General features: G+C 39.9%; 2 protein-coding genes, 1 long non-coding RNA gene, 1 other non-coding gene and 1 pseudogene across 7 annotated transcripts; 2 read left to right on the forward strand and 3 right to left on the reverse strand.

The window, feature by feature from the left end:
- Positions 1–11774: 11774 nt before the first annotated feature.
- LOC147937954 (uncharacterized) lies at positions 11775–13581 on the reverse strand (annotated as a pseudogene).
- A 2184-nt stretch (positions 13582–15765) lies between these two features.
- On the forward strand, positions 15766–15967 carry LOC109126189 (uncharacterized). Its single transcript, XM_087467641.1, has one exon. It carries the CDS (start codon positions 15766–15768, stop codon positions 15913–15915), a length of 150 nt encoding a protein of 49 aa, XP_087323767.1. The 3' UTR covers positions 15916–15967.
- Positions 15968–18081: 2114 nt separating this feature from the next.
- On the forward strand, positions 18082–19973 carry LOC104710796 (uncharacterized). Of its 3 annotated transcripts, none has more exons than XM_010427451.3 (5): positions 18082–18245; positions 18778–19017; positions 19323–19442; positions 19523–19657; positions 19764–19973. In XM_010427451.3, the coding sequence occupies exons 2-5, from the start codon at positions 18844–18846 to the stop codon at positions 19866–19868; spliced, it is 534 nt and encodes a 177-aa protein (XP_010425753.1). In that variant the 5' UTR covers positions 18082–18245; positions 18778–18843; the 3' UTR covers positions 19869–19973. The 3 variants fall into 3 exon arrangements, with proteins under 3 accessions (XP_010425753.1, XP_087323703.1, XP_087323702.1); XM_087467577.1 differs by lacking the exon at positions 18082–18245 and adding an exon at positions 18281–18463; XM_087467576.1 differs by lacking the exon at positions 18082–18245 and adding an exon at positions 18282–18459.
- On the reverse strand, positions 19952–20782 carry LOC147937955 (uncharacterized). 2 transcript variants are annotated; one of them, XR_015567146.1, is made up of 3 exons: positions 20621–20782; positions 20376–20534; positions 19952–20290 (listed from the first exon to the last, which is right to left on the reverse strand). It is a non-coding gene; the product is annotated as an uncharacterized LOC147937955 (long non-coding RNA). The 2 variants fall into 2 exon arrangements; XR_015567147.1 differs by having other exon boundaries at positions 19952–20283; positions 20621–20767.
- A 3579-nt stretch (positions 20783–24361) lies between these two features.
- On the reverse strand, positions 24362–24468 carry LOC147937956 (small nucleolar RNA R71). Its single transcript, XR_015567587.1, has one exon. It is a non-coding gene; the product is annotated as a small nucleolar RNA R71 (small nucleolar RNA).
- Positions 24469–25511: the final 1043 nt, after the last annotated feature.

Raw genomic sequence — 25511 nt, forward strand, 5'->3', positions numbered from 1 at the left:
GAGTGTTTTGGGGATGAAAATATGCATCTGGAGCTAAATTGGTTGAAGACTGATCGAGCTAGTCAGCAGATGGAGTGAGAGCAGAAAAAACGTTCCGGATCGACTGATCCTTTCGAGATCGACCATTCCCGTCCCCAACGCAAGTTTTCCTTTTTTGTTTTAAACCGACTTTTAGGGTTTTATTTTGAAATTTAAGTTAGAGGCACGGCCTCCAGAGACATAAGCATTATTTTCTGAGACTATTTTGTATTGAGAGCAAAAGGGAGAAGATCTCTAATCCTTCTTGACACTTTGGAGAAGATTTCTAAACCCTATTTTCTATTCTTTTGCAATTCAATTATGTTATCTTCATCACTGATTTGCTGTTTATGCTTCTCCATCTCTGAGTAGTTTCTCAATTGGGTTTAGGGTTTCAGAAGGGTTTATATGATTAATTGATGCTAGGTTTGTTAGATTAGGGATTGATCTTGTTGTTCTTCATCTATTGTTGTTTTTAATGCTCAAGCTAGATTGATCACCTAGATTAAGATCTTAGGCTTAATTCATCTAGGCATCAAAAGTGTTGTTGAATTGCTTGAAAAGAACATAGGTGAGCAAGGTGATCCTTAGCCAACGATAGTTGAAGTCGGGGCACCTTGTGAACATAATCAAACTTGAACTTATTGCTTGCTAGGATTGTTTAGATTCAAACGACGGTTTAGAGTTTTATCAATTCCTTGCATAGATAGCTAATGCTGCGACAGTAAGTTAGTTTTACATTCGAGATTTGAGTTCAAGAACGGTGTTTAATGCTATCCCAATTTATCATCTAATTTCGTGGTCATGTCCCCTAACTGATTCCCTGCACCCAATATTTCCTTTTTGATTTAGAAACAACTTATTTACTTTCCGTTTTTAGATAGTTACTTGATTCACAAACTTTTCCATTGTCTTAGCTATATTTGATCTTGATAATTTCTTAGTGCAATTGTTTGGTCTCTGTGGATTCGATCCTGAAGTGTTACAACGATATCACTAGATCGTGGTGGAGTACACATTAGGTTTTAGTTGACCTGTTGATCAATTTGGCGTCGTTGCCGGGGACCAAAACGATTGCTTTTGAGATTTTAGAATTGAGTATAGTCTAAGATTTTATTTTTGTTTTTACTAATTATTTTTATTTTCTCTTTTTGTAGATAAAAAAAAAAATGAAAAATGTCTTTGGGGCCATGGATTATGATGACTGGCAGCAGGAAGAGGAGACCACATTTGATGAAGACATTCTAGATGAGCATTATGTGGAGCCACCGTTCGATGAGAGTGTTCTTACACCAGATCAAAAAGTTAAGTTGGATGAGCTTTACAGGGAGCATCCAACAACGACAAGGAGGAACTTAGCAGCAATGATCTGGTTGAATCTCATCTCACATCGAGCAGTACTTGAAGGGAGGGAGCCCACTTTCACAGAGATTAGGGAAGCTCATGCTTGCGAAAAGGTAATATATTGGGTTCCACCAAGCCAAATAGAAGGTACATTCGTTTCCACCCTTGAAATTCATGATTTTGAGGATATTTACATGCCATGCATTGAAGATGTGACTTCTAGTTTGGATACTCCATTGCTCATTGATGAATGCTATGATTTGATATGTGAGTCTCAACGTCTAGACATTTTAAGAGAAGAAAAACTTGCTAGGGATTATCATGAAATATGTTTTGATATCTAATATCATTGTGCTTTAAATGTTCATAATCTCGAGTTTGAGTTTTCAATGCCTAATGTATCTAACTCTCTTCTTGAAGAATCTTACCTAGGGTGTGTTCTTGATATTGATACAATTTTGCATGAAACAAAAGACCATGAGGTTGATTATATGAATGAGGATATTGTGTTTTATGAAATTAATGGTGATAAAGTTGATTATTTTGTGAAAACCTCGTTTGAACCTGAAATTGACTTTATTTTCCCATTAAATGCATTTGATCCTCATGAGCATCCAACCATCAAGGAATATTTCAAAGTATATGCTACATTTGTAGTAAACTTCCTTGATGTGAATTTTATTGTTGTGCCATGGATAATTATGTGTTACTTGACACATATTGTTTATTGCATTAACAAGAGAAGGACTAAAGGTCCATTGGCTCAGCCTTTTGATACTCATGATTAACATTTTGTGTTGAGCGGTCAAGCTATAGACCTTAAACAAGCGCTTATGGGAGGCAACCCATGGGGTTTGTGCTGGCTTACCCTTTCTTTTTATTTATCTTAGGATTTTGGTTTTGTTTTTAGGATTTATTACGGCGAAATCACGTACGGTGTTAAGTGTTTTCAGGAACCGGTTCCAAACGCAGAAGATGCAAAATTTTTGTTCTAGGAGCTTCGGATCGATCGATCCTCCTTAAAGATCGACTGATCCCATTGGTTTGTTGTGGGTATCTCCAAGTTCAATAATGTTGCAGATCGGTCGATCCCACCCTGAGATTGGTCGATTCCATCACCACCCTTGCCAACACCAGATGCGAGATCACCGGTTATTGTTTCTTTTCCTTTTTTTTTCTTTTTCATTTTTCTTATTTTCTTTGTCGGATTCATTCTTTTCTTGGTTTTGCTTCACACCGAGACGGTGTGAAGTAAGTCTAGGGGAGGGATGTCTCCAAGTTATTGATGTCGTTTTCTTTGGTTGTTTTCTTTGATTTCTCTTTTATTTCAGTCATTTTATCGAGTCTAAAAAAAAAAACAAAAAAGTTGGGAAACTATGATCATTTCTAGGAATCTTTTGCTTTGAACTAACACTCTTATGATTGCTTTAGTACTTTTGATTTTTGAATGAAGCTTCGAATGAACATGAGCAGTCTCAACACGCCCCAAAAGACCCACACCAAAGAGAACATTAAGCTGATCTGATGTTGTCTCTGGCTTTGAAAGGACTTAACCGGATTTAACTTCTTGCCTTAGGACTTGGTATACATCGGACAAGACTCCTCCCTTAAGCAATACAAGACATGCATCTCCTCACAAAGTATGCTTCCCCTCTCTCTTCCCTTTGATAATCATAAAAAAAAACAGAAAAAGAAAGAAAGAAGAAGAAGAGGATATAGGTAGTAAAGAAGTGAACCGAGGGTTAAGCGTAAACCCGTGCATCCTTCGGAACTCATGGAAACCTGTCCGCAAGAAAAAAACAAAGGATTGATAAAAAAAATACAATGATACCCTAGAAAATTAGGGAGAAATCAATCCTTTGGAAGTGAGAAAAGAGAGAGGAAAGGAAGCATATGTAGGAAGTTTTGGGCAAGAAAAGGTTGAAGGAGTCAATAAGTTCGGTGATCGATATTCCCTCGGTGAGACCGCACATTTTCATTAATCTGATTTAGAGAGACGACAATGGGGATGCTGAAGGTTCTTTAAGGTTGTGGAGTTCAGAGTAGGGAGTGTTGATCCTAATCATGGGCAGAGTACAAAAAGTAGTTCTTAATTTGATGTGATGAAGAGTGTAAAGAAGAGGTTTCCAAGAATATGTGAGTTTCCACTTTCAAACCTTTTCTCTGTTCCTGAGTTTTTGTCTGTTCTTGCTTGAGGACAAGCAAAGATTCAAGTCCGGGGGAATTGATGTGTCTGCATTTTATAGGGGTTTAACTATAGTTTTTACACTTCTTTTGAGTCTTTTGTTAGGTCCAAGTGTGCTTTTAGAGTCTTTTTAGTCTTGTGTGAGTCTTTACAGGTTCTAGGTGACTTTGGAAGGAAACTGAGTGTTTTGGGGATGAAAATATGCATCTGGAGCTAAATTGGTTGAAGACTGATCGAGCTAGTCAGCAGATGGAGTGAGAGCAGAAAAAACGTTCCGGATCGACTGATCCTTTCGAGATCGACCATTCCCGTCCCCGACGCAAGTTTTCCTTTTTTGTTTTAAACCGACTTTTAGGGTTTTATTTTGATATTTAAGTTAGAGGCACGGCCTCCAGAGACATAAGCATTATTTTCTAAGACTATTTTGTATTGAGAGCAAAAGGGAGAAGATCTCTAATCCTTCTTGACACTTTGGAGAAGATTTCTAAACCTATTTTCTATTCTTTTGTAATTCAATTATGTTATCTTCATCATTGATTTGCTATTTATGCTTCTCCATCTCTGAGTAGTTTCTCAATTGGGTTTAGGGTTTCAGAAGGGTTTATATGATTAATTGATGCTAGGTTTGTTAGATTAGGGATTGATCTTGTTGTTCTTCATCTATTGTTGTTCTTAATGCTCAAGCTAGATTGATCACCTAGATTAAGATCTTAGGCTTAATTCATCTAGGCATCAAAAGTGTTGTTGAATTGCTTGAAAAGAACATAGGTGAGCAAGGTGATCCTTAGCCAACGATAGTTGAAGTTGGGGCACCTTGTGAACATAATCAAACTTGAACTTATTGCTTGCTAGGATTGTTTAGATTCAAACGACGGTTTAGAGTTTTATCAATTCCTTGCATAGATAGTTAATGCTGCGACAGTAGGTTAGTTTTACATTCGAGATTTGAGTTAGAGAACGGTGTTTAATGCTATCCCAATTTATCATCTAATTTCGTGGTCAAGTCCCCTAACTGATTCCCTGCGCCCAATATTTCCTTTTTGACTAAAAACAACTTATTTACTTTCCGTTTTTAGATAGTTACGTGATTCACAAACCTTTCCATTGTCTTAGTTATATTTGATCTTGATAATTTCTTAGTGCAATTGTTTGGTCTCTGTGGATTCGATCCTGAAGTGTTACAACGATACCACTAGATCGTGGTGGAGTACACATTAAGTTTTAATTGACCTGTTGATCAGCATGCAATCCCCTTAATCAAATTTTAAGCGATCCAATTTACTTAAAATGCATCCAAATTCATCTTGCATGGTGATTCCTAGCTCAAATTCGATGTGCATTTAAACATGAATCTAGCATGAATCCTACCATATTTTGCATGCATCAAATGAAACTGATACTAACATGAATATAGTCTACATGCAACAAGCAAAAGGGAAACTTGCAAAGATCCAAAAGATCGATGAAGCCCCTACTTGCATTACCGGAGAACTCACCCTTACGCAACCGATGATGACCGGACTCCACTGCACCACAGATCATACAATCTTCTTCTTCGCGTCAGACAGCTTCCCGCTTTCGTCCACTTTTGACCGCAACCACCGTCTCTTCTCGGCTCGCTCTCGACACAAGGAGCGTCTCCTTCTCGGCTCACTTCGACGCAATCACCGTCTCCTATCGTCTCTCTCTCGTCGCAAGCAGCGTCTTGAGATGATCTCTCTCTCGTTTCTCTCTCGGATTTGAGAGAATCAAAAACTTTAGTGTTTGAGAGTTTTGTGAGGAATGAGAGAAAATGAGCAATGAAGCCTCAAGCTCTCTATTTATAGGCTCGACCTCTCCTTCTTCTTTCCTTAGTGCGGTTTGACAAATGGCAATTTTTGTTTGCATGTGGCGCGTGTGTTGCAGTCCCCAATCCCCATGCGACATTCATCCTTGAAACAAAACATTCTTTCTGCATGAAAGGCATGCAAGCTGATTGGACACTTTGCAAAGGAAGAACGATTCCCGCTTCCCTCGGCAAAACCCGTCCTCTCGTCCGACGCTTTCGACGTTTATTGGCATTTCTCGGTCTCGCGGACACTCCTCTCGGTCATCGCTCGGACACCATCGGTCCTCTCGGCAATACTTGGACAGTTTTCTCGGTCTCTTGGATACTATCGGTCCTCTCGGAAATACTCGGACAATTCTCTCGGTCTCTCAGACACTATTGGTCCTCTCGGCAATACTCGAATAATTCTCTTGATCTCTCGGACTCTATCGGTCCTCTCGGCAATACTCGGACAATTCTCTCGGACATCTCTATCTTCTCTCGGACATCACCCGGACATCTCTCGGACCTCTCGGTCTTCTCTCTCGGTACTTAACCATCTCTTCCGCAGATGCCGTTTCCGCATAACCCATTAACTTCCGATCAGTCTTAAGGTCTCGATTGTATCTCCGGTCACTTCGGTCTTGGCTCGGCCATCCTCCGACTCGCGAATTTTTCCTCGGACTTCCTTCGGTCATTCTTCTTTATTTTTATTCTTCTTCCTTTCTAAGTCTTTTCCGGGCCATTTCCTCGAACTTTTATTTTGGGATTTTTGCCCTTAGTGAGGGTCATTACAAGGCCGCCATCCTGAATCAAGAATATATTGTTCTAGTAAACTAGTTAACGATGTAACATCTACGTTAAACAGGTAACAAATTTTTTTTTATTATCCCATGTTATACTCTAACTTCATAACGTGGAAGATAACAGTAACCTTAGCAAAAAAATGTTTCTAACCTCGTCATTTAGCCCGTCTTGTGTGGAACCAGAACAAACCTAATACACAAATAATGGGGTTAGCCGAAAGTTTAACGGTATCAACTAACATTTAATAACAATGATAACCTCAGCATTGACACCATCTGTAAAAGACACGCCACCATTCTGATTCAAGAATATGTAAACTAGTTAACGATGTAACATCTACGTTAAACACTGAACAAAAACATTTTGTTTCATCCCATGTTATACTCTAACTTCATAACGTTGAAGATAACAGTAACCTAAGCAAAAAAAGTTTCTAACCTCGTCATTTAGCCCGTCTTGTGTGGAATCAGAACCAACCTATTACACAAATAACGGGGTTAGCCGAAAGTTTAAACGATATCAACTAACAATTCTATAACAATGATAACCTCGACAGCGACACCATCCGTACAAGTCACGCCGCCCTCATGAGTCAAGGAATATAGTGTGTTAGCAAACTAGTTAACAATGTAACATCTATGTTATCAGTTGAATTAAACGTGCACCCAATTTTGTTTGCCTAAAAAAACCAAAAAGTCGTCACCAGTTATCGAAAGAGGTGAACCAACAGCGGATGGTGCCCCACCAGCATTATCCCTCTACACAGAAATCATAAAGTTCCATCATCCGTAAAAACGTTGGCTAAAGAGAGCCAATATTATATAGTAACAAGTTTGCAAAATGTCCCAAAACTATATGGTTGATTGACATTTTTATGTTCAATTTAATTAAACACTTACCGCTGACTTTATTCTGCTGCTACCTGCAACATCCTCGGCCTGCTCCACTTGGCTATTATAAGCAGCTACTTCAGCTACAGAAGTGTGCATCGGTTGAAACCCCTCCTCCAACTCATCTAAAGAATTATTAAAACCACTGTTGAATGTGTTGTTCACCGTAGGGGGTCACATCCCGCCATCTTCCGTGTCCATATCCTTAGAAGCTGATAGAATAGGAATACTGTAATATTCCAATTATGTCCTTATGTAAACCTAATACACTTGTATATATACTCTTGAATTGAATCAATACAATACAACACAAGGTGAATTACCAAGTACATGGTATCAGAGCCACCCAAAAAAAAAAAAAACCCTATTTTTTAAACAGCCGCCTTCCTCCTTTCCTCTGTTCTTCCTCAGCTCCTACGCTCTGTTTCTCGTCTTTGTTTCTTCTTCAATTTTCGTCAGTCTCCTCTTGTTTCTTGTTCACCTTCTCAATGGCTCAACCGGCAGAGAAAGCTTTTGGTGTGACACACATCAAATCGTACATTCCCTTGGTCCTTGATATGCAGAAGATGAACTATGATGCATGGCGTGAACTATTTGAGACTCACTGTCTCAGCTTCAGTGTTTCTGGTCATCTCGATGGGACCTCGGTTCCTGCAACTCCTCAAGACACGGCCTGGAAAGAGCATGACGGTCTGGTCAAAATGTGGATCTATGGAACGATCTCTCCTTCTCTTCTCGACACGGTCCTCAAATCGCGTTGCACTGCTTGTGAGCTTTGGGTCACTATCGAAAACCTGTTCCGTGATAATAAGGAGGCCCGAGCAATTCAACTAGAGAACGAGCTGTGATCCTTCACGATTGGTGATCTCTCTGTTCATGATTATTGTCAAAAACTCAAGTCAATATCTGATTTGCTTGCTAATGTCGACTCTCCTATCATTGAGCGCTCGTTGGTGATACATATGCTGAATGGGCTTTCTGAAAAATTTGATAACATTCATAATGTCATCAAACACAAGTCACCATTCCCCTCATTTGGTGCTGCTCGGTCTATGTTGCTTATGGAGGAAGAGCGTCTCAACAAACCCTCCAAACAGGTAACCTCTGGTCCTCTTGGTACCTCTACACCTCATCTGCTCTACACCGACGCAGGTTCATCAACGCCTCAGTCACATCATGGGACCAACAATCGCAATTCATCTCCGCAACACTTTCCTCCTCACACCAACCGTGGACATCAAAACAGAGGACATGGTCGTGGTCGCAACAACGGTTATCGTGGACGTGGTCGGCACAACAATCACCACAACATTAACATCTCATGGATGCCGCAACAACCATCGTACTGGCCAGTTCCACCCCACCAGCAACCGTGGACTCCACAACAGTGGCGTCCATCTCCCATGGCGTATCATGTTACCACTACTCTGCCTCACAACAATGGTATTCTCGGGGCGTATCCTTCCTCGGTGCCAACTGGACCTCCGAAGCCAACTGCAATTCCGCCGAACATTGCTCAAGCTTTCGGCACCATGTCGCTGCAGAACCCGCAGGATTCCAATTGGTATATGGATACCGGCGCCACCGCACACATCACGTCGGAACCAGGTACTTTACGTTCTTTTTTTAATTCGAGTACCATTCCCTATGTCACTGTTGGTAATGGATCTTCTCTTCCCACCACCTCCATAGGCTACCTTTATCTTCCTTCTAAGACCAGACATCTCCACCTTAACAATTTCCTTGTTTGCCCTTCTATCATTAAAAACCTTGTCTCTGTTCGTTAGTTTACCACCGATAATTGGGTTTCCATTGAATTTGATCCCTTTGGTTTTCTTGTTAAGGACTTGAGCACACGGACTCCTCTTCTCCGATGTGACAGCTCGGGCTCCCTATACTCCATCAACAACTCGTCCACCCCACCTCTTTCCTCTCCTCAAGCGTTCTTGTCTTCCTCTGTCAACTCCACTGTGTGGCACCGTCGTCTCGGCCACCCGGGAAACTCTGTTTTCAATTCTCTTATTTCTAATGGTTTAATAAATTGCTCAAAACCAGACTCTTCTCTTTGTCATGCTTGTCAACTTGGGAAACACGTTAGACTTCCATTTGATAATTCTGTTTCAATTATTTCTAAACCATTTCAAATAACTCATTCTGATGTCTGGACCTCCCCAGTTTCCAGCATCAGTGGGATCAAATACTATGTTGTTTTTCTAGATCATTATAGTCATTTTCTTTGGGTATATCCTCTTAAACAAAAATCTGAAGTGTTTTCCTCTTTCTTACACTTCTCCGCCTATGTCAATAATCAATTTGGTCGTACAATAAAATCCCTCCAATGTGATAATGGTGGGGAGTACAACAATCGGGATTTTCTTGCTCACCTTGCCTCACACGGTATCACCTCCCGTTTCTCTTGTCCCCACACATCACAGCAAAATGGGAAAGCCGAACGCACTCTACGTACTTTAAACAATTTTGTACGTTCTCTCCTGTTTCAAGCAAACATGCCCACATCTTATTGGGTAGAAGCCTTGAACATGGCCACTCATCTCTTCAACATTCTTCCATCTCAAGCCCTTCATAATGAGATACCATTTACAAAACTCTACCAACAACCAGTCTCTTACGACCACCTTCGTGTTTTCGGATGTTTGTGCTATCCAAACCTCTTACCTACCACCCCACACAAACTAGCGGCGAGATCAACCGCCTGTGTCTTTCTGGGTTTTCCTTCCTCGCACTGTGGGTATCGACGTCTTGATCTTACCACTAGAAAAATCATCATCTCTCGTCATGTCACATTTGACGAATACACTTTCCCGTTTCTGACTCTCGCTCCACCTCCACTACCTCTTACCAATATTGATCCACCACCTCATGTCTCTCCCTAACTCCGTCAAACACCATCACAACCTCCGGCTCTGACACCGGTTCCGCAACAAACAAACACCGACCCTCTGCCACCAGTTCCTGTCGTGGTTCCACCTCCTGCCCATAAAATGGTAACCCATAGCAAAAGTGGTATTACCAAACCATGCCAGCCTCTATCGCTTCTCACTCAAACAATCTCTCCTCTACCTTCTTCTCACCTCAAAGCTCTAGAAGATCCTAACTGGCATGGTGCAATGGATGAGGAATATGGTGCTCAAATTAAAAAGAGAACTTGGTCTTTGGTTCCACGTCCCAAATTTGTTAATATTGTTCGTTCTATGTGGGTATTTACACACAAACATGATGAAGATGGGAACCTCACTCGCTACAAGGCACGTTTGGTGGCTAATGGTAAGTCTCAAGAGGTTGGTATTGACTGTGATGAAACGTTTAGTCCGGTAGTAAAACCAGCAACGAATCGCATGGTGCTCGACCTCGCTCTCACCCGAAATTGGTCCATTCATCAATTGGATGTAAAAAACGCCTTCTTAAATGGTGAACTTGATGAAACTGTGTACATGCACCAGCCGCCGGGGTTTCGAGATCCGTCGAAGCCAAACCAGGTTTGCCTGCTTCACAAATCCATCTATGGACTCAAACAAGCACCGCGAATGTGGAATCAACGGTTCGCATCCTTTGCTCGTCGAGTTGGTTTCAAGCAGAGCAAATGTGATTCCTCTCTTTTCACTTACAACACCTCCCAAGGCAGGGCGTATCTCCTTCTATATGTTGATGAAATCTTGCTCACCGCGTCGTCCACAGCTCTCCGCGATGCCATCATTGCTTCTCTCCACAGTGAGTTCTCCATGACCGACCTTGGTCCGGCAAAATATTTCCTTGGCATTTCCATCAAGCGGAACTCTGCAGGTCTCTTCCTTGACCAACGACAATATGCATCGGAAATAATCTTACGGGCCAACATGGACAAGTGCAACCCATGTACAACACCTGCGGATCCTCGCACTAAACTATCGGCTGCTGACAGTCCTGCATTCTCTGATCCTACACTCTATCACAGCTTAGCAGGTGCTCTTCAATACCTCACTTTCACTCGCCCTAATATTGCATATGCTGTTCAGCAGGTGTGTTTGTATATGCATGATCCACGCGACTCACACTTTACTGCACTCAAACGCATCATTCGGTATGTTAAATGCACACTTCAGCATGGCTTGCAGCTCACGCCAACGAAAACCTCCTCGTTAACGGCTAATACCGATGCTGACTGGGCGGGTTGTCCCTCGACGCGGCGCTCCACCTCTGGTTACTGCATCTTTCATGGTGACAATCTCATCTCATGATTTTCCAAACGGCAACACACAGTTTCAAGATCAAGTGCCGAAGCAGAGTATAGAGGTGTGGCCAATGTAGTTGCTGAAACGGTGTGGCTACGCAACTTACTCCTTGAGCTTCATTGTCCCCTCACCACTGCCACACTTGTCTACTGCGACAATGTCAGCGCTGTCTACCTCTCCTCCAACCCGGTGCAGCATCAACGTACGAAGCATGTGGAGATCGATATCCACTTTGTCCGTGAGCGGATAGCTCTCGGTCACATCCGTGTTCTACACATCCCTTCGTCAAGCCAATATGCAGACATCTTCACAAAGGGTCTTCACACACCCCTGTTCATGGAGTTCAAGTCCAGTCTCGGCGTCATGAACAATCCGGCTTCGACTGCGGGGGAGTGATAGAATAGGAATACTATAATATTCCAATTATGTCCTTATGTAAACCTAATACACTTGTATATATACTCTTGAATCAATACAATACAACACAAGGTGAATTACCAAGTTACAGAAGCATCATCACCCTTCCGAGGCATCCTCAACTCCGGGTTTTCCTTAGATTTGCCATCTTCTGCAGCAATAGTGGCATTTTTTTAAACCAACCAATTACACCCTCAATGATTCTAGAATCCTGACTCGAGAGCTTGTCATCAAGAAGGAGAGATAGAGTGTTTATGTCTACAATCCCTGATTGTGGAGCCTCGACATTGTTGACTGTCGGCTGATTGGTCGGATTGAAAAGAGCACACCTCTTCCATGCTGAGGCCCTCTCCGGCCACGAGATGCTTTGCCCCTCAAACCCTTCCTTTGTTTTTGGGGACAATCTCAACTTCTGCCGGAATGCAGCCCCCACGAAACATCTCATTAGAAAATTTGAGAATCTGACCATATTATCAACTTTAAGCTCTTCTTCATCATCTGTCCATGAAAGGTCTTCAACCTCAGCATCGACAACAGTCCACGGTAAGATGATGGGAGCCACATGAGCCTGTACGGAAGACATAAACAAGCGTTATTGTGGAATGATAATACTTAACAGCTCTGACCAGACGCTATGGTCTAAACACAATAGCAGATACTAGTTTTAATGGCCTATGTTCCAACTTATCAGATGAATCATATCAACACGATTGCAAATAATATTGTTATCAGACTATATCTATTCTAGTGTTACTAGTATATGTCTAAACATGATAGCTGCTAATAGTGCTACTGACATATGTTACAACATATTAGATTATTGCCATACTGCTATTAATGCATATGTCTAAACATGATAGCAGACATTAGTGATAGTGGTGTATCTGATAAATTATCAGATAAGATGTTTATCCAATCAACTCTATTACCTGCCAGCAACGGTCTATCTGATAAGTATTGTTAGTTAGACAAATAATGAATGGTGTCCGATAAGGATAAACAATAAAGTTGTACAACCCAACTAACCACGCATCTCGCATCAATTTCTTTAGCGTTGCTAAGCATAAAAGGGACAGACTGCCGACGCGTTACTTCTTCTTCCTCCTCTGAATCAGAACACAAATAATACTTCAAAACATGTCCTTCTTGAAGAGCAGGGGCCTCTTGCAAAACCATCAACTGGAGAGCATATAATAGTCCCTGAACAGAAACAGACGTCGTGGCAAGCTGGGGGAGATCTCTCTTCTTGATCGACGTCATTATCATCTCGAACGACGCCTTCCCTCATGTATATGAAGTAAATGCCTCTAGGTTCTCAGACATTTCAGCATGGTCCTTAACAATCTTCGGATGATGGGATCTAGGCAACAAAAAACCATCAACAAGCGCCAGGTATGCAAAACGAAGCCTCATATCTGTCTCTGTAACTGTTTTCTTCTTAAGCATGTTTATAACCTTGTCTACTGTGACATCATCCTCGAGTCCAAATAAGGTGCTGTAAAATGGAATTTTTTTTCCAGCTATCCCTCTTTTCTTTTTCTTCTGAACAGCTAGGAACTTACCCCAACGTAATCTGGTAACTAGTTTAAATTCACAAAGTGAGAATCGGATAGGTGAACCAGCAAAATCAACCCAGATCTCGTTTGATTTCGACACAGGCTGTCTACTGAGTAAAAACAATCCAAAAGTCACCGACCAACTGGGTCTGTTCAGAAAATCCAAAAGCCCACCTAGCGGGGATTCGCTAATAATATGAATCTCGCTCTCATCAGGCTTATCTATGATAGCCATCAGTGTTTTGAACTTGAAGTACACATTAGCCCTCTCGCCAAGAGGTTCTTTTCCTGCTGCAATCAATCGATCCGGTAACTGAACTGGTTCCATCTAACTAGAAAAAAAAACAGAAATTCAGAAATATAATCAGAATCTAGTAGTAGACATAAGGAAAGTGATGGCTATCATTCAGATAAAAACATGCTGCCCTTATAAATGGAGTTCCGCTTACCAGAAAAATATTTCTGATTAATCTGAATATTTTCCGACGCTTGGCTGCCAGAATGACTCGCTTTAAGGTCAGGAAGATATGAAAGGATTTTTTTTTAGTTTTTAGGTAAACCCCGGATGACCTTTCCCAACATAAGGCAATCTTTATTGGTCTTTATCGGAAGATTACGCCAGCTATGACAACACAATCTCCAAAAAATCTAATAACCAACAACTTAAATCTTCTGACAACTCAAATCTATTACCCAAAATCTATTCTCTGTACATGCAGAAGTAGTAGGGGTAAAAATGCGAGAAATATATGCACAAAAATGGTTCAACAGTGTTCTGTTGTGTCAGCTAATTTCTAAGTCGTCTGAGGGTAGTCTTTGCATATACCCTTCTTTTTAATACTTTTAAGTCTATTTTTTCCTCTCTTTCTTACCTTAAGTTTATTAGATAATCTTCCTAATGCATTTAGACCTGAAACAAATACAAATCCACATTTAAAAAAAAAAAAATTAAGACAATGTTTTTTTCCTGATGTTGCGACTAAATCCAGTGACAAAAAAAAAACAGTTGTTTAACACATAAATCTATGGAGAGTCTCTCGAAAGAGTTGCGGTGGAGAGGTGGAGAGGAGTCGCTCGATGTTAATGGCCCTGTTCGGAAGCATGTCGCAGCGGCAGCAGCTATCGACTGATTTTTTTTTTACATGCTAGTTTTGTAATTATAAGTATTTTAAGGAGTATAACTATAATTTAGAAAATTCTTAACGAAAATATCGACTTTTACGCTGGAGAAGAAGATATAAATTATAGATCTGCAAATCTGTTGGTCACTTTTAAAATTCAGCAAGTAAAGCTTATGTGGTGTCGCCGTTTATTCCATCAATTCTGAAATCTTCAAAATCAAGTCGCGCGACAGAAATTCAAAAGAGATGAAGAGCAGATGAAGAAGTAAAAACAAATTTTGTATCACCAGTCGCTGACGCTGCGACTCTCTCCCGAACAGGGCCAATAACAACAACGTATAAAGCATATACACATGTCGCTAAAAATAACAACAAATTTTTATCTTCACTAATGATAATATCGACGATCAAATTGAGCGACTGTCTTTTTATCTCTGTTATATTTTTTCCCTTAATTGGAGTAGCTATCGCTATCGCAACAATTAATAGACAAACATGGCCTAAGTTAAAAACATAACAGTGATTCAGATCGGTTCCTAACATCTAACCAAAAATAAGTAAACATATTAGTAGCTCTGACAAACACACAACTAACTGATTTGCGTTCACAATAACCGACATTATCTTCTTTTTTTTGTTCCCAACTGTTTTATTTATGATATAAAGCTAAGTGAATCAAGCCAATATTACAAGCCAAAACGAAAGCCAATACTACAAACAAACAGAAGTAAAAAAGTTTCAAAAACAAGCCCACAGGCCCAAATAAGAAAACTCTTCCTTGAAAACTGAACAGAAGCATCGAGTCACAATACACGTGGCAAGGGAGAGACAGGATAGATGACACGTGAGAAGTCGAAGAAGCTAGAGTCTCCGATCACCGACATCGGAAAGTATCGCCGGAAAACTTCAAATTCGGCCGAAAACGCCGAGAAGCTAAGGAAATTCTCGATCTGCACCCACAGAAAAAAGCGAGTTCGAATTTGCTGAGAATATGACTCCACCTAAAGCAAAACTTCTTAATTTTCTTCTTCAATCAATAGGTTTTCAATCTTCAAGAAAGTAGATCTACACCATAAACTTTTAAACCCAAGGATCTGCAACTAAATGAGAAGAAAGCTATCCAAATTGATAACAACAACTCATGATTCGCAGAGATTATTCAAACCCAAACAAAAACACATCAACAAAAAAACAAAAAACTAAATAAAAACCATCCACCGTCGCTGAAAGAGCCAACAGTACTGGAAGAGAGCCGACCACCAGTGTGAACGACACCACCGATGTCGGAAACATAGCCTGCCGAAAATGCTAATGAAGCCATCTACGCCAGAAGCAAAACCAGCCGAAGATGCTAACAAAGCCATCTACGCCGGAAGCAAAGCCAGCCGAAGATGCTAACAAAGCCATCTACGCCGGAAGCAAAGCCAGCCTACACCGCTGAGAGAGCCGGTGCAGCTAGACGAGAAGCCCGCTTCAAACGGGACATAAGTCACCGGAAAAGACCGGTTAAACATGAACGGAAAAGTTTTCTTTCTCTCTGAAAGATGAAAGAGAGAGAAGAGAGAGAGAAAACTCCTGAATTTGGTCAAAAACAATTTTAACCGACATTGTCATTGTGCCATATTTTCAACTGATTTACAACAAATAAAAATGTATAATTGTTTTAGAATTCTAAAATGTACTATCTGTACTCGTCATGAATCTTTGAGAGTTTTAAATGGTTTTTAGATTATAGACATAACCGTCTTAATATTATTATGTATCTTACAAAAATGTTTTTTTTTTGGCTTTGTAAATTTGTTTTTGGATTTTTCCTATGTCAATATTTTTTTTTTTACTATGTCAATATTTTCTTTAAATGTTTTTTTATTTGACTAATAGTAGACGTAATTTAGCATATAGAAAAATTTGTAATAATTTTTTTAGATAATCTAATAAGTAAAGAAAAAGAAATGAAAATTTCACAAAATATAAGAATATCAGTTGTAATCTCACAAGTCACAAGTAATAATTTTACCTCATATTAACCTAACTTTAGATGCGTAAAGTTTTATAAATTAAAACTAAAATAATATTCTAATAAATTAAAAAAAATTCTATAAACTCATTATTTATTTCAAGTTTTTGTTTTTGTGTTATCAGTTACTAATAAAAGACAATAAAATGCAAAGATAACTATTCTATCCAATTATATTAATGTTAATAACTTCTATTGTTATTTCAAACTAAACACTCATTTTTAATTCGTTAACACCCATGCTAAATATCTCATAATTAAATGAGAAATTGATTCTGTGAAAATCTAACTGATTAATAACAGTCACATAAATTTTGCATAAGTACATTTTATTTGTTAGTAATCTTTTAGAGTAGAAAAATAGTATTCTTTATAAATATATACATATAAAGTAGTAAATTATTATATAATGAAAGTTAATTTTTCACACGTATCAAAATCTGATCGATAGACTTGACATTTATCACAAAAATACAATTGATCATTAAATTTGGAAATCCAATACTTGTAATATGTAAATATGCTGTTTTTTTTTGTTTTCTAATCTTTTCTTAGTTCGTTTAAAATGTGCGTAATTTTATTTTTTAACACGTATTATAAGGTTCTTGTGAAACCCCAACCCTCAAATACACCAAAAGAACTCCTGTGACTTGCGTAAAACTCTCTAACCAAACCTGACCTAAAAGAAAGAGAAAAGAGGGGTGAGTAAAACAAGTTTTACTCAGTGAGAACGATCCCGCCTGTCCACAGGACCGTCAACACAAAACTAAGAACACCAGCAATCGTATACACAAAGTCTAAGAAGCTATCAACAAACCTTCTATTATATCCACAAATAAAACCTGCTTCCTTCACAACATATAACATATATATTTCACTAAACACGATTCACATTCCAAACTTAACTCTGTTTAAGACGTCAAATCATGCCACCACACAATATCATATAATATCTCGTAACATATGCTGGCACCATTGACCATACATCTCTTACTCATGTTGACACAAATGGTCATACATCTACTTTACTCATGCAGACACAAATGGTCATACATCCTCTTTCCTCATGCAGACACTAATGGCCATACATCCACATATCAATATCAAACATTCACACAACACATATCGTCATTAATAGACATATCATCACTAATCAACCTATACCATACATCATTCAACACTCAAACAACTTATCCCTAAACCAAGCATAACATGTTTACGGTCAAAATAGTTTGGTGTTGAAAATCCACAGATCACGCCCTCACCTGAATTCTGGCTAGAAATAGGACTGGAAGGAAGAAGGCTGGAGCAGCTAGCAACAATCTGAAACTTGCAGCAGAAGAAAAACAGTTCAACACAGATTAGGGTTTCTGTGTTTTGACAGAGGCAGATGATTCTTGACCGACAAGCAACCAACGCAGAAGCTACGGTTTACCTTTTCCGGTGATAATGATGGCTCAGGTGGCTTCCCTAAGACCATCTTTATTGGGGAGTACTCTTAAGGGTACTCTCAGTGTTGGGCCCCAAAATTCTATTTAAAACTCATTTCTGAGTCCAAAAATGAGAGCATCGGTACTTTGGGAAGAAATTAAGCAACTCCCTGAGTAACGCTATGTGGCGGCTCTCTATTGGTACGTTGATAAATATAAATTTGTTTTTTTTTTTTTTTCATTTCTCTTTCGTTCTTCCCCCGACTCTCTCTCTCTTCTCTCTGTTCCGAAAGGCGATGGAAGAGACGATTCGTCCGAAAATCTGGAAATTCAACCGATTCACATCGAATCCGTGGAATTTTCAAGCTAAATCTGGAGGGTTGATGGTCACCGGAGGCGATGGCAGTATTGATCGACGAAGACGGTTCGGTTCTTCTTCATCTCTCTCGCCTTCTTTTTTATTTATCCTTCCTTGAATATTATATGACATTGTTAGGATTTAGTTATCGTAGATTAGGAGGATCATGGCGGTCACTAAGATCTTTTGCAGAGTAAATGTTGACCGACAGTCAGTGAGATCATCTCTTTCTCCGCTTTTGCTGTGTTTCAAATTTGACTGCGATCTTTACATTTAAGGGGTGGGTATGTGTTGCTGTTGCCAGTTTAATTACCATATTCTTGAGAGTTCTTGTTTGTGTGATGAGAATATATCTGATGCCTACCTTGATTGTTGTGTTGGGAGATATTTATATGTTAAGAGGAGAAGATTCTTCTATGACTTATTTTGTTCTGTTTCATGTTTTTTGTTCTGTTTCTTTCATGCCTTGAGTGATAGATTCTGTATAGCTTGCAATTTCATCTCTCACACATCATTGAGTGTGGTTTTAACTTGTTATTAAGTAGTAACTCAGTGGAGAGTGAAAAAGGGAATTCAAAATTTGGTATGATTGTTATAGGTTCTTTGAGGTACTGGTATCAGCGGAATAACGTGGATCTCACCGTATCAAAATCTGCTGTTTGGAATGATGATGTTGTTCAAGCTGCTCTCGATAGTGCTGCTTTTTGGGTCGACGGGTTGCCCTTTGTTAAGTCTTTATCTGGTTACTGGAAGTTCTTCTTGGCACCTAAGCCTGCAAATGTTCCAGACAAGTTTTATGATGCTGCATTTCCTGATTCAGATTGGAGCGCTTTACCCGGTCAGTTTCTGATCCTTTCTATACAATTATAGTAGTAGCTTGTCGTGTATTCTTGTAATGCTTAGAATAATACTGAAGGTGTAATAATGGGGTATATTAGTCATGACTAAAACTAGATTTTCAGATGGTTAAGGGTGTTATAGTTCTGTAATTTGAGAGTTGGTTCCGCCAATATATACTGGTTACTGTTCTGTAACTTGTGTTTCAACTTGGAAGTCTCACTTGTATAACAGAACGTGAGAGTTGGTTTTGTTGATAATCTTCTGGTGTCTAGCAAATTTTGAATTACTTCCTTCGTTCTACAGTACCTTCCACTTGGCAGTGTCATGGATTTGATCGGCCTATTTATACGAATGTGGTGTACCCTTTCCCGAATGATCCTCCTCATGTTCCTGTGGCCTATTTATACGAATGATTCAGTAGAGGTATCAATCAAATTGGGTCTTTTAATGTTGTTTCTATCTGTTTCTTTCTCGCTGAAACTTTGGTTGTTGTTGTTATGCAGGGTCAGGTTGCTTCTGTGGATATTAAACTACCGAGAAGAAGTTTGCAAGTGGAGTTTACTTGCAATTTATGTGGAGAAAGAACTAAGCGGCTTATCAATCGGCATGCTCATGAACGTGGCCTTGTCTTTGTCCAGGTGTGTCTTTGATTCTGCTTCCCAATTTGTGCACACCACATGTTTTCTTAATTGTCCAAGAGAGATGCTTTTGGTTGGTTAATTGCTTTTATTATTCCTTTTGCAGTGTGCAGGATGTCTTCAGTATCATAAACTGTTTGACAATCTTGGTGTCATTGTTGAGTACGACTTCCGTGAAACCTCCAAGGATTTGGGTACCGAGCAAGTTTGATATAAAGATTGTTGTATAAAATTGGGTACCGAGCAAGTTTGTACCAGAATTTAAAGAAAGTTATAATCATAGAAACATGGCAGTATGAAATTGTTGTTCTCTCAAGATTGTTGTTCAGTATGAAATTTGTTTTATCATTTTAGATAATTAATAAACAGAATTTTAAAAAATATTATTTAAATGGTTGAGTAACCTAATTTGGGATACTCTAGTGGAGGGATAATTTTATCTAAGTTCTAATTGAGTTGCTTTAACTAGTTTAATATAAATTATATGATTAATTAATTTCTGAGTAACTTAGGAGGGGGACTGGAGTAATGATGCTCTAACACCCCTTCTATCTGTAATAACCGTCGAACTGACTTGAAGTGCTCAGGTAACGCCGGAATTCTTCCACCAAAACCTCAGGTTGAAACTGCAAACTGGATCTGACACTTAGTTAATTTATGGGTTTAGAAAATAATAATTTTTAACCAACTTGTAACTCGAACTGCGGATAGAGTTTACCTCGTAATAAAGAACCGAAGGTTGCTACTTCTTCCTTGCAGCAGGATCTATCCAACGACACCAAAAACGTGATCTGGATCCTTTAGATCCGACGGGAAACGGATCACCAAAACCCCTACTTGACAATGTTTCTGAAATCATCTTCTTCACTAAAACCAACTGTGGAGTCATAAGCTACAAACTCAGTAACCAATAGAGACATAATAAATGGAATAGACCATATATCCATGATAGATTTGCCTTACCTAAACAAAGCCGGTGTTAAAATATGAAACCAAGACGTACGTCCAACTCTTCTCTCCGCTTAGATCCTAAAAAACGCAACGTCAACTCTTGATCACTAACGGTGGCGATGAAGGATTGAAACCAAGAAGATCTGATGCTTTAGGGTTTCGAGTTTGCAAAGCAAAGAAGTGGCTGGAGGAAGAGGGTGATATATACACCCGTACACATGCGCACGTAGGTTTGCGACCAAAGTTGTTGGGCCCTTAGTGGGCTAGGTTTCTTTTCAACAAAAATAGGAGTTGGTCCATCAACGGTGGATTGGGATGTTACAATTCTCCCCCACTTAATTATAATTCGTCCTCGAATTCATCATTCCTTGCTGTACTTTGTTTTCTTTCTTACTGAGTTGAGATTTGAACACACAATTCTTGAAAACAATTTTATTGTCCATTAAAGAATCGAGTAACAGATAATGTCTCAAACTCACTAATTTTAAAGATGAAAAATCAACCTCTTAGAATCCAATAAATGAGCTGGAAAACCAAAAGAAAGCTATTTTTTTTTTTTTTTTCGATATGCTTCAACATTTACGGCCTTAACTCCTCATTTGATCATCTTCCATGCAATTAGTGGGTTTTTCGCCCTCTTGATTCCCCATAACAAATAAACGAGCCCCTTGTGCTTGCCTCTTTGGTAATGGTAACAATTCCTCTCCATCTCGATTACTTTGTTTTTGTCCCACCCATGATGTTCTACAGTTCCTTGCAACATGACCAGGACGTCCACATCGATAACAAGTATCTCTTCCTTCCGCACAGTCGGGCCTAGTATGTCCGGGTTTTCCACACGTGAAACACACTCCCATGTGTGCCAAGCACGCTCCAGAATGTGTCTTTCCACATGTGTCACACAATGGGGCTTTATTCCACATTCCCTCATCCTTTTGCTTGTTCAAAGCTCGCTTATGTGACTCCCTTCCCTTAGTTTCTCTCAGCTGAGTACTCCTTAAGTCATTAGCTTCCTCCTCGAGTCCCCTCTCTACTGTAGCGGCCTGCTCAACAAGCTCAACCATGCTAGTATAACCTCGAACAGAGCAACGGTTATGAATATCAGCCCTGATGTTCATATACTTTACCCAGTTTTCCCTTACAATATTTTATTCCATCCATAAATCGATTTTCTTCTGCTATCCATTTTGACCATTATTGCATAGCTTTAGGACTGTTCATGCATTAGAGTATAGTTGCATTGCATTTGCATCTTTTCATGCATAAACAGGTTTTTTGGAGCCTAAGGAGCATGGAAGCAATGCTGAAGAAGAATGAAGCTATCAAGAGAGGAAAGCAAGGGAGTTAGGGTTGAAGAACCAAGGTCCGGAGTCCCACTCGACTGCCCACTAGACCAGACACTCGACCGTGTGCGGAGAGGGACTCGACCGAGTGGAAGATGCACAAGAGAAGCCAACTCGACCGGTCACTCGACCGGTCACTGGGTCTAGTTGGCCGAGCCGCCTAGCTATTTTGTCTTTTAGCATTTTTAGGGCTTCCACTACTTTTTCTATATAAGGCCTTGTACCCTGCAGCCACCAAAGAGTCCATCTTTTTAGATATTTCTCAAACCTAGTATTTGCCCTTTTGGAAATTATTTACTTTTGCACTTTTATTTTCTTTGATCTTGTACCTCCTTGAAGGAGAAAAACAAGAGATTCCTCATATTTGTTTGTTTCATAACTTTCAAAATATTGAGAATTCGAGTTTGATTCCTTCTTCAATATTGTAGATATTTGCTTTATCTTTCTATTGATGCAAGTTTCGGTATTTTCTGGGTTTATAACTTTGTTGTTCATCATGTGTGCTTGTGAGTAGTTGCTTAGGATCTTGAGGATGGGTTAGGCTGGATTGTGTTTGAGGTTTGTTTGATTTGGTCAAGCTTGATTGTTGTAGATCTCTTCTAGGCTAGATGTTCTTAATGCTGATCCTATAACCGAGAGGGTAGGGATTGATCTCAAGCCTCTTAGCATCACACCAATGTCTAAGGTGCAAAAAATAGGCTAGATCTAGAGATTTTCATTAGGCATGCTAAGAGATTAGATGTCTTGTTTGATTATTGACTATAGATGATCTGTTGCTTAATGCTTGCTTGTATAAGTTCTTTGCTTTGTGAGAACAAGTCTAGAAATATATGAGCTTGATTGTTTTTGCCATGAGAGTGGATTAACATGTTCTAGGAGATCATTGTCTAGAGATTAGCTCAAGTTGTTTGAGATTTGTTGACCAAGTTATATGACCTCAATCATTAGTCCAGCCCATGAATCCCTTCTCAAGACCTTCCTTGTTTATTGATTTTCTAGTCTTAATCCTGTTGTTTGGTTGTTGTTTGATTCGCTCTTGTATTGCTCTGTTTTATTGGCTTTGCTCTATTTTTCGCGTTTGTCCAGCTTGACCCTGTACTCGATCTACACTCGATCGAGTGCTTGCTCGAGCTCATCCCTAGAATTCTTGTTTATGATTTGTAGTTGTCCTGTCTCACTTCCTGTTTCATTTTAGTTGCATTTCTGTTGCATTCACTTAGTGTCCTGTTCATTACCTGCCTTGCATTAGTTCATTACTTGCATTACTATAGTTTCTATTTCTGTTCTTGGTTTATCATAGCTTTGATTAGTCTGTTTTCTTTACATTTAGCATCCATCTTAGTAGCTTTTACTTTTTGCATTTTATATTTCATCAATAGGTTGTTAGTGACAAACATCCTTTACACTTGGCTTAACTTAGACATTTATGCACATCCTGATTGCTTGCAAACACTCAGATTGGATTGACACCTCTTATACTGCAACATCATAAGGGGAATTGAAACACCCTGCACTCCATTCATTCATCATCTTTCATATCTCATTCCATCATATCCATTCATCATCCATCCACAAAGAGATGTGTTTCAATTTGGCGCCGTTGCCCATTTGAGTGTGTTTTTGTGACAATTAGAATCAATAGAAGTCTAAGATTAAGTTTGTATATCCGATTGTTCACTACTGATCTCGTTTCTTCTCCTGCTTGTCTGTGATTGAGTTTCAGGTACCAGCTCGACCATAAACTCGACCACCACTAGACCGAGTGAGTGATCGAGCACTTGACCGAGCCAGAAGCCGGATACCAATAGACATCACTTCCAAGTCGACTCGACCACCCACTCGAGCCTGCGCTCGACCGAGTACCTGTTCGAGTCTGTACTCGTGCCTGTTGATGCAAACAAGGTCAAAGGGTCATCACAATCTTCAGAGACTCCTAGATCACATCAACAGACCACCAAGGGACCTAAGACAGCAGAGAAAAAGGATCTATCAGGAACAAGAACAACAAGTGCTAATGGAGCAACAAGATCAACAAGCTCCAAGGACAAGAAACATTGGTGCTGGAGATGCACCAAACACACATAACCAGAGAGCTGGTATTGTGCCTCCTACGGTAGCAAACAACAATTATGAGATCAAGAGTGGATTGATCTCCATGATTCAAGCCAACAAGTTACATGGGTTGCCAATGGAGGATCCCCTAGACCACCTTGATGAGTTTGATAGGATATGTGGTCTCACAAAGATCAATGGAGTGAGTGAAGATGGCTTCAAGATAAGGCTGTTCCCCTTCTCACTTGGAGACAAAGCTCATTTCTGGGGGAAGACTCTTCCTACTGGAGCAATAACCACATGGGATGCTTGCAAGAAGGCTTTCTTGGCAAAGTTCTTCTCAAATGCTAGGACTGCTAGATTGAGGAATGAAATTTCTGGGTTTGCTCAAAGAAACAATGATAGCTTTTGTGAAGCTTGGGAGAGGTTTAAAGGATTCCAGACTCAGTGTCCTCACCATGGCTTCAGCAATGAGTCCCTACTAAGTACTTTGTATAGAGGAGTGCTTCCCAAGATCAGAATGCTTCTTGATACAGCTTCAAATGGCAACTTTCTCAACAAGAATGTGCAAGAAGGATGGGAATTGGTTCAAAATCTTGCTCAGTCAGATGGTAATTACAATGAGGACTATGACAGAACCATAAGGTCCACCTTCACTGACCAAGAGGACAAGTACAAGAAGGATTTGAAGATGGTCAATGAGAAGCTTGACGAGATCCTCATTAGCCAACAAAAGACTATCAACTTTATTGGTGAGGAAGAATGTCAAGTCCAAGATGGGGAGAGGGAATTTGCTGAGCTCTGTTATATGAAAAACCAGGGTGGATTCAAAGGCTACAACCAAGGAGGTGGGTTCAAGAACAACAACCTCTCATATAGAAGCACCAATGTAGCAATTCCCCAAGATCAGGTCTATCCACCTCAACAGCCTCAACAGCAAACCAACTATGCACCCAAGCAACAACATCAAGTGTTCCAACCCCAATTGTGTCCCCCACCAGGGTTTCAGACTAACCAAGGCCAAGAACAAGACTTAAGAGCCATGATGCAATAGCTGTTGATTGGGCAAACCAATGGAAAGATTGAGGAAGCCAAAAAGTTTGCTGAGTTGAATCAAAGGCTCACATCCCAGTATAATGACCTTAACATGAAGTTTGAAGGTCTCAACTTTAGAGTGAAGTTTATGGAGAGCAACCTTGCCTCTACTTCAGCTCCTAAGCCCAACCAACTCCCTGGATAAGCTGTTCAAAACCCAAGGGAGTTCACTGCAAAAGCCATTCATATCTTTGATGAAGAAGTCACTGAGGACAGTGATGTTCAAGATGGGGAGGATTGGTCATTTCTTGAAGTTCAGAGTGAAGTTTGTGCAAAGCAGACTGAATCCGGTAGTGCACTCGACCATGTGCTCGAGCATACACTCGACCGAGTGAGTGATCGAGTGGTCGATCGTATAATTTGGGATCATGATCACCATGTCCGTACAAGTCAACGTCCGTACAGTCAACGTC

This window comes from Camelina sativa, chromosome 9 (assembly GCF_030686135.1).
Source record: "Camelina sativa cultivar CO46 ecotype springtype chromosome 9, ASM3068613v1".
Taxonomy (NCBI): Eukaryota; Viridiplantae; Streptophyta; class Magnoliopsida; order Brassicales; family Brassicaceae; genus Camelina; species Camelina sativa.

Bases quoted from the DNA above. Each gene is read 5' to 3' on its own strand.
- LOC104710796 (XM_010427451.3), top strand. From the start codon at position 18,844: ATGATGATGTTGTTCAAGCTGCTCTCGATAGTGCTGCTTTTTGGGTCG. The intron at 19,443-19,522 runs GTATCAATCAAA...GTTGTTATGCAG, and splicing joins ATACGAATGATTCAGTAGAG to GGTCAGGTTGCTTCTGTGGA. The intron at 19,658-19,763 runs GTGTGTCTTTGA...TTCCTTTTGCAG, and splicing joins GTGGCCTTGTCTTTGTCCAG to TGTGCAGGATGTCTTCAGTA.
- LOC109126189 (XM_087467641.1), top strand. From the start codon at position 15,766: ATGCTAACAAAGCCATCTACGCCGGAAGCAAAGCCAGCCTACACCGCT.